At 42.9% G+C, this 14,585-nt stretch overlaps 1 protein-coding gene across 1 annotated transcript in view; it reads right to left on the bottom strand.

Annotated features, from left to right (window-relative positions):
• Positions 1-14,585, bottom strand: part of adamts18 (ADAM metallopeptidase with thrombospondin type 1 motif, 18) — a 217,421-nt gene that overhangs the window by 85,638 nt on the left and 117,198 nt on the right. The window contains exon 14 of the mRNA XM_061963659.1: positions 5,039-5,169. Coding sequence (XP_061819643.1) covers positions 5,039-5,169 — 131 coding nt within the window. The remainder of the gene's footprint in view (positions 1-5,038; positions 5,170-14,585) is intronic.

Below are 14,585 nucleotides of genomic sequence, written 5' to 3'. Positions count from 1 at the left end.
CAGGGAAAGCTCATCTGAATACTCGTCGTCCTCATCGAGGTCTCAATATGACTGGAGTCCGTCGTCGTATCGGACTTGAGTGGGCAATGAGCGAGTAGACTCTGACTATTTTACTCCCAAACACATCCTGAAAGAACTTTAGATAAAAAATAACCACGTTTTTTGCAAACATTCTGACAATAAAATCAATTTTTTGTGCAAATATTGGGGTGTTTCATGAAGCAAATGTCAGTTACACAAGCGAGTAATCATGTGATTAATCTGATTTGAAAAATGAATTAAGACCTCGTTAACGTTCTTTTTTTAATTGAATGTTCATTTCTCTACCATAAGCCGTCTCAGAGAAATTGGCAGTACATCCAACCGGCCTCACAATCGCAGACCATGTGTAACCACACCAGCCCAAGAGCCCAAATCCAGCCGCCCGGACAGCTGTTGCAACAATTGGTTTCCAATCCATAGTGGATCTAACATAATAGTGAGAGTCCAGTCCATAGTGGATCTAACATAATAGTGAGAGTCCAGTCCATAGTGGATCTAACATGATAGTGAGAATCCAGTCCATAGTGGATCTAACATAATAGTGAGAGTCAAGTCCATAGTGGATCTAACATAATAGTGAGAGAGTCCAGTCCATAGTGGATCCAACATAATAGTGGGCGTCCAGTCCATAGTGGATCTAACATAATAGTGAGAGTCCAGTCCATAGTGGATCTAACATAATAGTGAGAGTCCAGTCCATAGTGGATCTAATATAATAGTAAGAGTCCAGTCCATAGTGGATCTAACATGATAGTGAGAGTCCAGTCCATAGTGGATCTAACATAATAGTGAGAGTCCAGTCCATAGTGGATCTAATATAATAGTAAGAGTCCAGTCCATAGTGGATCTAACATGATAGTGAGAGTCAAGTCCATAGTGGATCTAACATGATAGTGAGAGTCCAGTCCATAGTGGATCTAACATAAGAGTGAGAGTCCAGTCCATAGTGGATCTAACATAATAGCGAGAGTCCAGTCCATAGTGGATCTAACATAATAGTGAGAGTGCAGTCCATAGTGGATCTAACATAATAGTGAGAGTCCAGTCCATAGTGGATCTAACATAATAGTGAGAATCCAGTCCATAGTGGATCTAACATAATAGTGAGAGTCCAGTCCATAGTGGATCTAACATAATAGTGTGAGTCTAGTCCATACTGGATTTAACATAATAGTGAGAGTCCAGTTCATAGTGGATCTAACATAATAGTGAGAGTCCAGTCCATAGTGGGTCTAACATAATAATAAGAGTCCAGTCCATAGTGGATCTAACATAATAGTAAGAGTCTAGTCCATAGTGGATCTAACAAAATAGTGAGAGTCCAGTCCATAGTGGATCTAACATAATAGTGAGAGTCCAGTCCATAGTGGATCTAACATAATAGTGAGAGTCCAATCCGTAGTGAATCTAACATAATAGTGAGAGAGTCCAGTCCATAGTGGATCTAACATAATAGTAAGACTCCAGTCCATAGTGGATCTAACATAATAGTGAGAGTCCAGTCCATAGTGGATCTAACATAAGAGTGAGAGTTCAGTCCATAGTGGATCCAACATAATAGTGAGAGTCCAGTCCATAGTGGATCTAACATAATAGTGAGAGTCCAGTCCATAGTGGATCTAACATGATAGTGAGAATCCAGTCCATAGTGGATCTAATATAATAGTAAGAGTCCAGTCCATAGTGGATCTAACATAATAGTGAGAGTCCAGTCCATAGTGGATCTAACATAATAGTGAAAGTCCAGTCCATAGTGGATCCAACATAATAGTGAAAGTCCAGTCCATAGTGGATCTAACATAATAGTGAGAGTCCAGTCCGTAGTGGATCTAACATAATAGTGAGAGAGTCCAGTCCATAGTGGATCTAACATAATAGTGAGAGTCCAGTCCATAGTGGATCTAACATAATAGTGAGAGTCCAGTCCATAGTGGATCTAACATCATAGTGAGAGTCCAGTCCATACTGGATCGAACATAATAGTGAGAGTCCAGTCCATAGTGGATCCAACATAATAGTGAGAGTCCAGTCCATAGTGGATCTAACATAATAGTGTGAGAGTCCAGTCCATAGTGGATCTAACATAATAGTGAGAGTCCAGTCCATAGTGGATCTAACATAATAGTGGGAGTCAAGTCCATAGTGGATCTAACATAATAGTGGGAGTCAAGTCCAAAGTGGATCTAACATAATAGTGAGAGTCAAGTCCATAGTGGATCTAACATAATAGTGAGAGTCCAGTCCATAGTGGATCTAACATAATAGTGAGAGTTCAGTCCATAGTGGATCTAACATAATAGTGAGAGTTCAGTTCATAGTGGATCTAACATAATAGTGAGAGTCCAGTCCATAGTGGATCTAACATAATAGTGAGAGTCCAGTCCATAGTGGATCTAACATAATAGTGAGAGTCCAGTCCATAATGGATCTAACATAATAGTGAGAGTCAAGTCCATAGTGGGGCTAACATAATAGTGAGAGTCCAGTCCATAGTGGATCTAACATAATAGTGAGAGTCCAGTCCATAGTGGATCTAACATAATAGTGAGAGTCCAGTTCATAGTGGGTCCAACATAATAGATAGAGTCCAGTCCATAGTGGATCTAACATAATAGTGAGAGTCCAGTCCATAGTGGATCCAACATAATAGTGTGAGATTCCAGTCCATAGTGGATCTAACATGATAGTAAGAGCCCAGTCCATAGTGGATCTAACATAATAGTGGGAGTCCAGTCCATAGTGGATCTAACATAATAGTGAGAGTCCAGTCCGTAGTGGATCTAACATAATAGTGAGAGTCCAGTCCATAGTGGATCTAACATGATAGTGAGAATCCAGTCCATAGTGGATCTAACATAATAGTGAGAATCCAGTCCATAGTGGGTCTAACATGATAGTGAGAATCCAGTCCATAGTGGATCTAACATAATAGTGAGAGTCCAGTCCATAGTGGATCTAACATAATAGTGTGAGAGTCCAATCCATAGTGGATTTAACATAATAGTAGGAGTCCAGTCCATAGTGGATCTAACAAAATAGTGAGAGTCCAGTCCATAGTGGATCTAACATAATAGTGAGAGTCCAGTCCATAGTGGATCTAACATAATAGTGAGAGTCCAGTCCATAGTGGGTCTAACATAATAGTGAGAGTCCAGTCCATAGTGGATCTAACATAATAGTGACAATCCAGTCCATAGTGGATCCAACATAATAGTGAGAGTCCAGTCCATAGTGGATCTAACATAATAGTGAGAGTTCAGTCCATAGTGGATCTAACATAAGAGTGAGAGTCCAGTCCATAGTGGATCTAACATAAGAGTGAGAGTCCAGTCCATAGTGGATCTAACATAATAGTGAGAATCCAGTTCATAGTGGATCTAACATAATAGTGACAGTTCAGTCCATAGTGGATCTAACATAATAGTGGGAGTCTAGTCCATAGTGGATCTAACATAATAGTGAGAGTCCAGTCCATAGTGGATCCAACATAATAGTGGGAGTCAAGTCCATAGTGGATCTAACATAATAGTGGGAGTCAAGTCCATAGTGGATCTAACGTAATAGTGAGAGTCTAGTCCATAGTGGATCAAACATAATAGTGAGAGTCCAGTCCATAGTGGATCCAACATAATAGTGGGAGTCCAGTCCATAGTGGATCTAACATAATAGTGAGAGTCCAGTCCATAGTGGATCTAACATAAGAGTGAGAGTCCAGTCCATAGTGGATCTAACATAATAGTGGGAGTTCAGTCCATAGTGGATCTAACATAATAGTGAGAGTTCAGTCCATAGTGGATCTAACATAATAGTGAGAGAGTCCAGTCCATAGTGGATCTAACATAATAGTGAGAGTCCAATCCATAGTGGATCTAACATAATAGTGAGAGTCCAGTCCATAGTGGATCTAACATAATAGTGAGAGAGTCCAGTCCATAGTGGATCTAACATAATAGTGAGAGTCCAGTCCAGAGTGGATCTAACATAATAGTGAGAGTCCAGTCCATAGTGGATCTAACATAATAGTGAGAGTCCAGTCCATAGTGGATCTAACATAATAGTGAGAGTCCAGTCCATAGTGGATCTAACATAATAGTGAGAGTCCAGTCCATAGTGGATCCAACATAATAGTGAGAGTCCAGTCCATAGTAGATATAACATTATAGTGAGAGTCCAGTCCATAGTGGATCTAACATAATAGTGAGAGTTCAGTCCATAGTGGGGCCAGCAGGAGACCATCCCGAGCAGAGACAGGTCAGCAGCGCAGAAACCTTGGGTCCCGACTTTGGACAGCCAGCACCTCATCCGTGGGAATAGGTCTTTTGTGTACATAGTCAAAGTTGTACATCGTTTGAGTTCAACTCATGCGAAAATGGGAGCAAAAACAGAAGTGTTGCGTTTATATTTCGGTACCAACCAGACCTTAGGGACAACCTGTATAAAGCTTAGCTTATTTATCTTGGATCGGGAAAAGTCGGGACACATCTGCTCTTCATGGATGATAAAGTGAAAGGGTTATCTAAAGCGGTGTATTATGTGTCGCCACATCCAGTCCAGTCCTGGACCACGGCATGTGCAGGACGTATGTATCGTACGCCACAAGCACCATAATTGCTGACACTGGCCTCAACTTGCAGTTCACGTCCGTGTCAATTAAAGCCCGAGTCTGGTCGGCCGCCAAAAGCAACGCTGTGGCGACTCGTTGGGATTCAGTGAGCGGGCCGAAGGTTTTCTGCTTCGCGTCCCCCCCAACTTGACAAAGTGAGTGTCAGCGCCTCGGTTTAGGTCGGACCACAAGACAATCGGGTTAAGTCGGAGGAAGGACCATGGTCAGAGTTTTGAAATTATTGTTTAGAAATGCGCTCTTGACAGCTGCTGAAAGGCGACACTTGCGGTCTCACCGCCGCAGGGACGCTCCAGTCCACAGCCCAGGCCACCTGACTTTCTCGCTGCGTAGTTTCATTCAACGGGACGACAAAATAGGCGGCAGTGAAAATACCTCGCAAACTCCGTCGATGCAGATGTCGCCTTTGTGGTGGGAGCAGGAGGTGCCGTCTTTGACCTTGCCGGACATGGCGAAGAAGAAGTCAAAGTCCACGGCGGTGCAGTACAGCTTGCAGACGTCTTCATCTGCGGAAGCATCCGGAAATGTTCACTTTTAGATCATTGAAAGAAAAAAAACGACTTTATGAACGAACAAAGAATGCATAGTTTGACACAAGTCGCTGCAGGCCGGGGGGTCTCAAACTCGAATGACCTGCTGGCGTCAATAAAAATGTCAGTTTGAATGTACAAATTGGGTTTACAGACTCCACAGACTAGGGATGTGGGGAAAAATTGACCATGATGTGTAACTTTTGCCACTCAAACACAGCATTTATTTGTATGACCGAATCCAAACAACCTTTCCTAGTCATGGTACAAAAAAAAAAACTATTCAACCAGCACAAAAAGTCAACACACTTTGTCACACATAACACAACCTGCTCACTGAACATTGTGGATATTATTTTAAAAAAAATGTCTAAGCACGATAAAATTCAAAATTACATCCATTTAATTACATCCATTGCAAGGCATGAAAAAAAAAAATTATATATGTATATATATATATATATATATATATATATATATATTTATTTTTTATTTTTTTTTTTATATATATATAAAAAAAATATATATATATATATATATATATATATATGTATTTGTGTGTGTTTGTATATATATTTATATATATATATATATATATGTATATATATATATATATATATATATATATATATATATATATATATATATATATATATATATATATATATATATATATATATATATATATGTATTTGTGTGTGTTTGTGTTTACATATTATGATAATATAATGGATATATAAATAATATAATATAATTAAAATAATATTATATAATAGTATATATATATATTTATATATAATAGTATGTGAACGTTTGACTCCTACCTTGTTTACTTCTGTGATGACCTCTTCAAAGCTTTGCAATCAAGCAGCTAAAAGTCAAACATGGACAATGTGTCCCATCATGCCTTGCAATGGATGTAATTAAATGGATTTAATTTTGAATTTTATCGTGCTTAGACATTTTTTTTTAAATAATATCCACAATGTTCAGTGAGCAGGTTGTGTTATGTGTGACAAAGTGTGTTGACTTTTTGTGCTGGTTGAATAGTTTTGTTTTTTTGTACCATGACTAGGAAAGGTTGTTTGGATTCACTATTATGTTTGTATTTGTGTGTGTTTGTGTTTACATATTATGATAATATAATGGATATATAATTAATATAATATAATTAAAATAATATTATATAATAGTAGGTAGGAGTCAAACTTTCACATACTATCATATATAAATATATATATATATTATTATATAATATTATTTTAATTATATTATATTAATTATATATCCATTATATTATCATAATATGTAAACACAAACACACACAAATACATGTATATATATATATATATATATATATATATATATATATATATATATATATATATATATATATATATATATATATATATATATATATAAATATATATATATATATATATATATATATATATATATATATATATAAATATATATATAAATATATATATATATATATATATATATATATATATATATATATATATATATATACACATCACTTCCTGTCCACCTGTTTTACGGCAGGTATGTTCGTGCATGTCGTCATCGTTCCCATGTTGTTTAGTTTTTCTTCAATACCAATGTCGTATAAAAGAGTACATACAACAAAACAAAACAAAGGTTATTTAAGAGCACAGTATTTATTCTGAGACCGTACGGATCCGTACAGAAGCCTGAACGATGTGTTCAACGGCCTTAAATTGCAAAGAAATCAAACTTTTTTTTTTTACTACTGTATTTGCATCAATTCAAAATACAGACAATTAGAAGTCTACTTTTTGTCAGGCCGCCGACGTAGACTTAGATTAAGTGTCTCGTTTAAAAAAATCAATGTTTAAAAATAAATTAGTCGACGGGTGTCAGTAGTGTGTCATTCACTGCAATGGCAGAGGAGTGAAAGTGGTTAAAATATTGGCCATTAAACGCCCTTTTTGTATATTTTTGTATTATTGTTCTTTTTTACTCCGAGGTAAGCTATTTTTTGGGACAAAACAGGAATAAACGTTCAAATATGACAGCAGGTGGCGTCGCAGAAGCTCCGTCGTATGCTAGAAAAAAGGAAGAGACGCGGTCTTCGCCAAGACAGTGAACAAAACGCTCCGGACTGTAGACTATTGGTTAAACCTACTCCGTTTTTGTACATCCATCCATCCATCTTCTTCTGCTTATCCGAGGTCGGGTCGCGGGGGCAGCAGCCTAAGCAAGGAAGCCCAGACTTCCCTCTCCCCAGCCACTTCGTCCAGCTCCTCCCGGGGGATCCCGAGGCGTTCCCAGGCCAACCGGGAGACATAGTCTTCCCAACGTGTCCTGGGTCTTCCTACCGGTCGGACGTACCCTAAACACCTCCCTAGGGAGGCGTTCGTGTGGCATCCTGACCAGATGCCCGAACCACCTCATCTGGCTCCTCTCCATGTGGAGGAGCAGCGGCTTTACTTTGAGCTCCCCCCGGATGACAGAGCTTCTCACCCTATCTCTAAGGGAGAGCCCCGCCACTCGGCGGAGGAAACTCATTTGGGCCGCTTGTACCCGTGATCTTGTCCTTTCGGTCATAACCCAAAGCTCATGACCATAGGTGAGGATAGGAACGTAGGTCGACCGGCAAATTGAGAGCTTTGCCTTCCGGCTCAGCTCCTTCTTTACCACAACGGGTCGATACAGCGTCCGCATTACTGAAGACGCCGCACCGATCCGCCTGTCGATCTCACCATCCACTCTTCCCCCCGAGGTACTTGAACTCCTTCACTTGGGGCAGGGTCTCCTCCTCAACCCGGAGATGGCACTCCACCCTTTTCCGGGCAGGAACCATGGACTCGGTCTTGGAGTACAGTACAGGACTTTTTTGTACAGTAAATTCTTAATCATCGATTCTAGTCACCTCCCTTTTTTCCGACAGCCATAGAATATAATAATCTAGGAGGTCTCTTCACGGTAACAGGGTCACAATCCGTCCCCGTCTCGTAGTACCTGTTTTTAGCCAATGGAAAACGTCCAAAACTGCACCAACCTGAGTAGTTACCAGGAATATTATCATATCGAGGCTGGTACATGTGCCAACCTTCACACACGACAAATCTCCTGGGTCCTTCTGCCAAAACCAGACTGACTGACTAAGCAAAGGTGGTCCAAATGTTGCCGGTTCTTGAGGGTTAAACCTGGACTCGCAAGATCAGCAGAGCATGAATGGCAGCAGACAGGCACTTAATCCTCGGTTCTAGTCACCTCCCTTTTTTCCGACAGCCATAGAATATAATAATCTAGGAGGACTCTTCCCGGTAACAGGGTCCCAATCCGTCCCCGTCTCGTAGTACCTGTTTATAGCCAATGGAAAACGTCCAAAACTGCACCAACCTGAGAAGTTACCAGGAATATTATCATATCGAGGCTGGTACATGTGCCAACCTTCACACATGACAAATCTCCTGGGTCCTTCTGCCAAAACCAGACTGACTGACTAAGCAAAGGTGGTCCAATGTTGCCGGTTCTTGGGGGTTAAACCTGGACTCGCAAGACCAGCAGAGCATGAATGGCAGAAGACAGGCACTTAATCCTCGATTCTAGTCACCTCCCTTTTTTCCGACAGCCATAGAATATAATAATCTAGGAGGTCTCTTCCCAGTAACAGGGTCCCAATCCGTCCCCGTCTCGTAGTACCTGTTTTTAGCCAATGGAAAAGGTCCAAAACTGCACCAACCTGAGTAGTTACCAGGAATATTATCATATCAAGGCTGGTACATGTGCCAACCTTCACACACGACTAATCTCCTGGGTCGTTCTGCCAAAACCGGACTTAATGACTAAGCAAAGGTGGTCCAATGTTGCCGGTTCTTAGGGGTTAAACCTGGACTCGCAAGACCAGCAGAGCATGAATGGCAGAAGACAGGCACTTAATCCTCGATTCTAGTCACCTCCCTTTTTTCCGACAGCCATAGAATATAATAATCTAGGAGGTCTCTTCCCGGTAACAGGGTCCCAATCCGTCCCCGTCTCGTAGTACCTGTTTTTAGCCAATGGAAAACGTCCAAAACTGCACCAACCTGAGTAGTTACCAGGAATATTATCATATCGAGGCTGGTACATGTGCCAACCTTCACACACGACTAATCTCCTGGGTCGTCCTGCCAAAACCAGACTAACTGACTAAGCAAAGGTGGTCCAATGTTGCCGGTTCTTGGGGGTTAAACCTGGACTCGCAAGACCAGCAGAGCATGAATGGCAGAAGACAGGCACTTAATCCTCGATTCTAGTCACCTCCCTTTTTTCCGACAGCCATAGAATATAATAATCTAGGAGGTCTCTTCCCGGTAACAGGGTCCCAATCCGTCCCCTTCTCGTAGTACCTGTTTTTAGCCAATGGAAAACGTCCAAAACTGCACCAACCTGAGTAGTTACCAGGAATATTATCATATCGAGGCTGGTACATGTGCCAACCTTCACACACGACAAATCTCCTGGGTCGTTCTGCCAAAACCAGACTGACTGACTAAGCAAAGGTGGTCCAATGTTGCCGGTTCTTGGGGGTTAAACCTGGACTCGCAAGACCAGCAGAGCATGAATGGCAGAAGACAGGCACTTAATCCTCGATTCTAGTCACCTCCCTTTTTTCCGACAGCCATAGAATATAATAATCTAGGAGGTCTCTTCCCAGTAACAGGGTCCCAATCCGTCCCCGTCTCGTAGTACCTGTTTTTAGCCAATGGAAAAGGTCCAAAACTGCACCAACCTGAGTAGTTACCAGGAATATTATCATATCAAGGCTGGTACATGTGCCAACCTTCACACACGACTAATCTCCTGGGTCGTTCTGCCAAAACCGGACTTAATGACTAAGCAAAGGTGGTCCAATGTTGCCGGTTCTTAGGGGTTAAACCTGGACTCGCAAGACCAGCAGAGCATGAATGGCAGAAGACAGGCACTTAATCCTCGATTCTAGTCACCTCCCTTTTTTCCGACAGCCATAGAATATAATAATCTAGGAGGTCTCTTCCCGGTAACAGGGTCCCAATCCGTCCCCGTCTCGTAGTACCTGTTTTTAGCCAATGGAAAACGTCCAAAACTGCACCAACCTGAGTAGTTACCAGGAATATTATCATATCGAGGCTGGTACATGTGCCAACCTTCACACACGACTAATCTCCTGGGTCGTCCTGCCAAAACCAGACTAACTGACTAAGCAAAGGTGGTCCAATGTTGCCGGTTCTTGGGGGTTAAACCTGGACTCGCAAGACCAGCAGAGCATGAATGGCAGAAGACAGGCACTTAATCCTCGATTCTAGTCACCTCCCTTTTTTCCGACAGCCATAGAATATAATAATCTAGGAGGTCTCTTCCCGGTAACAGGGTCCCAATCCGTCCCCTTCTCGTAGTACCTGTTTTTAGCCAATGGAAAACGTCCAAAACTGCACCAACCTGAGTAGTTACCAGGAATATTATCATATCGAGGCTGGTACATGTGCCAACCTTCACACACGACAAATCTCCTGGGTCGTTCTGCCAAAACCAGACTGACTGACTAAGCAAAGGTGGTCCAATGTTGCCGGTTCTTGGGGGTTAAACCTGGACTCGCAAGACCAGCAGAGCATGAATGGCAGAAGACAGGCACTTAATCCTCGATTCTAGTCACCTCCCTTTTTTCCGACAGCCATAGAATATAATAATCTAGGAGGTCTCTTCCCGGTAACAGGGTCCCAATCCGTCCCCGTCTCGTAGTACCTGTTTTTAGCCAATGGAAAACGTCCAAAACTGCACCAACCTGAGTAGTTACCAGGAATATTATTATATCGAGGCTGGTGCATGTGCCAACCTTCACACACGACAAATCTCCTGGGTCGTTCTGCCAAAACCAGACTGACTGACTAAGCAAAGGTGGTCCAATGTTGCCGGTTCTTGGGGGTTAAACCTGGACTCGCAAGACCAGCAGAGCATGAATGGCAGAAGACAGGCACTTAATCCTCGATTCTAGTCACCTCCCTTTTTTCCGACAGCCATAGAATATAATAATCTAGGAGGTCTCTTCCCGGTAACAGGGTCCCAATCCGTCCCCGTCTCGTAGTACCTGTTTTTAGCCAATGGAAAACGTCCAAAACTGCACCAACCTGAGTAGTTACCAGGAATATTATCATATCGAGGCTGGTACATGTGCCAACCTTCACACACGACAAATCTCCTGGGTCGTTCTGCCAAAACCAGACTGACTGACTAAGCAAAGGTGGTCCAATGTTGCCGGTTCTTGGGGGCTAAACCTGGACTCGCAAGACCAGCAGAGCATGAATGAATGGCAGAAGACAGGCACTTAATCCTCGATTCTAGTCACCTCCCTTTTTTCCGACAGCCATAGAATATAATAATCTAGGAGGTCTCTTCCCGGTAACAGGGTCCCAATCCGTCCCCGTCTCGTAGTACCTGTTTTTAGCCAATGGAAAACGTCCAAAACTGCACCAACCTGAGTAGTTACCAGGAATATTATCATATGGAGGCTGGTACATGTGCCAACCTTCACACACGACAAATCTCCTGGGTTGTTCTGCCAAAACCAGACTGACTGACTAAGCAAAGGTGGTCCAATGTGGCCGATTCTTAGGGGTTAAACCTGGACTCGCAAGACCAGCAGAGCATGAATGGCAGAAGACAGGCACTTAATCCTCGATTCTAGTCACCTCCCTTTTTTCCGACAGCCATAGAATATAATAATCTAGGAGGTCTCTTCCCGGTAACAGGGTCCCAATCTGTCCCCGTCTCGTAGTACCTGTTTTTAGCCAATGGAAAACGTCCAAAACTGCACCAACCTGAGTAGTTACCAGGAATATTATCATATCGAGGCTGGTACATGTGCCAACCTTCACACACGACAAATCTCCTGGGTTGTTCTGCCAAAACCAGACTGACTGACTAAGCAAAGGTGGTCCAATGTGGCCGATTCTTAGGGGTTAAACCTGGACTCGCAAGACCAGCAGAGCATGAATGGCAGAAGACAGGCACTTAATCCTCGATTCTAGTCACCTCCCTTTTTTCCGACAGCCATAGAATATAATAATCTAGGAGGTCTCTTCCCGGTAACAGGGTCCCAATCTGTCCCCGTCTCGTAGTACCTGTTTTTAGCCAATGGAAAACGTCCAAAACTGCACCAACCTGAGTAGTTACCAGGAATATTATCATATCGAGGCTGGTACATGTGCCAACCTTCACACACGACAAATCTCCTGGGTCGTTCTGCCAAAACCAGACTGACTGACTAAGCAAAGGTGGTCCAATGTTGCCGGTTCTTGGGGGTTAAACCTGGACTCGCAAGACCAGCAGAGCATGAATGGCAGAAGACAGGCACTTAATCCTCGATTCTAGTCACCTCCCTTTTTTCCGACAGCCATAGAATATAATAATCTAGGAGGTCTCTTCCCGGTAACAGGGTCCCAATCCGTCCCCGTCTCGTAGTACCTGTTTTTAGCCAATGGAAAACGTCCAAAACTGCACCAACCTGAGTAGTTACCAGGAATATTATCATATCGAGGCTGGTACATGTGCCAACCTTCACACACGACAAATCTCCTGGGTCGTTCTGCCAAAACCGGACTGACTGACTAAGCAAAGGTGGTCCAATGTTGCCGGTTCTTGGGGGTTAAACCTGGACTCGCAAGACCAGCAGAGCATGAATGGCAGAAGACAGGCACTTAATCCTCGATTCTAGTCACCTCCCCTTTTTCCGACAGCCATAGAATATAATAATCTAGGAGGTCTCTTTCCGGTAACAGGGTCCCAATCCGTCCCCGTCTCGTAGTACCTGTTTTTAGCAAATGGAAAACGTCCAAAACTGCACCAACCTGAGTAGTTACCAGGAATATTATCATATCGAGGCTGGTACATGTGCCAACCTTCACACACGACAAATCTCCTGGGTCGTTCTGCCAAAACCAGACTGACTGACTAAGCAAAGGTGGTCCAATGTTGCTGGTTCTTGGGGGCTAAACCAGGACTCGCAAGACCAGCAGAGCATGAATGGCAGAAGACAGGCACTTAATCCTCGATTCTAGTCACCTCCCTTTTTTCCGACAGCCATAGAATATAATAATCTAGGAGGTCTCTTCCCGGTAACAGGGTCCCAATCCGTCCCCATCTCGTAGTACCTGTTTTTAGCCAATGGAAAACGTCCAAAACTGCACCAACCTGAGTACTTACCAGGAATATTATCATATCGAGGCTGGTACATGTGCCAACCTTCACACACGACAAATCTCCTGGGTCGTTCTGCCAAAACCAGACTGACTGACTAAGCAAAGGTGGTCCAATGTTGCCGGTTCTTGGGGGTTAAACCTGGACTCGCAAGACCAGCAGAGCATGAATGGCAGAAGACAGGCACTTAATCTTCGATTCTAGTGACCTCCCTTTTTTCTGACAGCCATAGAATATAATAATCTAGGAGGTCTCTTCCCGGTAACAGGGTCCCAATCCGTCCCCGTCTCGTAGTACCTGTTTTTAGCCAATGGAAAACGTCCAAAACTGCACCAACCTGAGTAGTTACCAGGAATATTATCATATCGAGGCTGGTACATGTGCCAACCTTCACACACGACAAATCTCCTGGGTCGTTCTGCCAAAACCAGACTGACTGACTAAGCAAAGGTGGTCCAATGTTGCCGGTTCTTGGGGGTTAAACCTGGACTCGCAAGACCAGCAGAGCATGAATGGCAGAAGACAGGCACTTAATCCTCGATTCTAGTCACCTCCCTTTTTTCCGACAGCCATAGAATATAATAATCTAGGAGGTCTCTTTCCGGTAACAGGGTCCCAATCCGTCCCCGTCTCGTAGTACCTGTTTTTAGCCAATGGAAAACGTCCAAAACTGCACCAACCTGAGTAGTTACCAGGAATATTATCATATCGAGGCTGGTACATGTGCCAACCTTCACACACGACAAATCTCCTGGGTCGTTCTGCCAAAACCGGACTGACTGACTAAGCAAAGGTGGTCCAATGTTGCCGGTTCTTGGGGGTTAAACCTGGACTCGCAAGACCAGCAGAGCATGAATGGCAGAAGACAGGCACTTAATCCTCGATTCTAGTCACCTCCCTTTTTTCCGACAGCCATAGAATATAATAATCTAGGAGGTCTCTTCCCGGTAACAGGGTCCTAATCCGTCCCCGTCTCGTAGTACCTGTTTTTAGCCAATGGAAAACGTCCAAAACTGCACCAACCTGAGTAGTTACCAGGAATATTATCATATCGAGGCTGGTACATGTGCCAACCTTCACACACGACAAATCTCCTGGGTCGTTCTGCCAAAACCAGACTGACTGACTAAGAAAAGGTGGTCCAATGTTGCCGGTTCTTAGGGGTTAAACCTGGACTCGCAAGACCAGCA

The sequence above is a fragment of the Nerophis lumbriciformis genome, linkage group LG06 (assembly GCF_033978685.3).
Source record: "Nerophis lumbriciformis linkage group LG06, RoL_Nlum_v2.1, whole genome shotgun sequence".
NCBI lineage: Eukaryota > Metazoa > Chordata > Actinopteri > Syngnathiformes > Syngnathidae > Nerophis > Nerophis lumbriciformis.
Note: the sequence above shows the minus strand (reverse complement) of the source record. Positions and strands in the feature narration are given on the sequence as shown.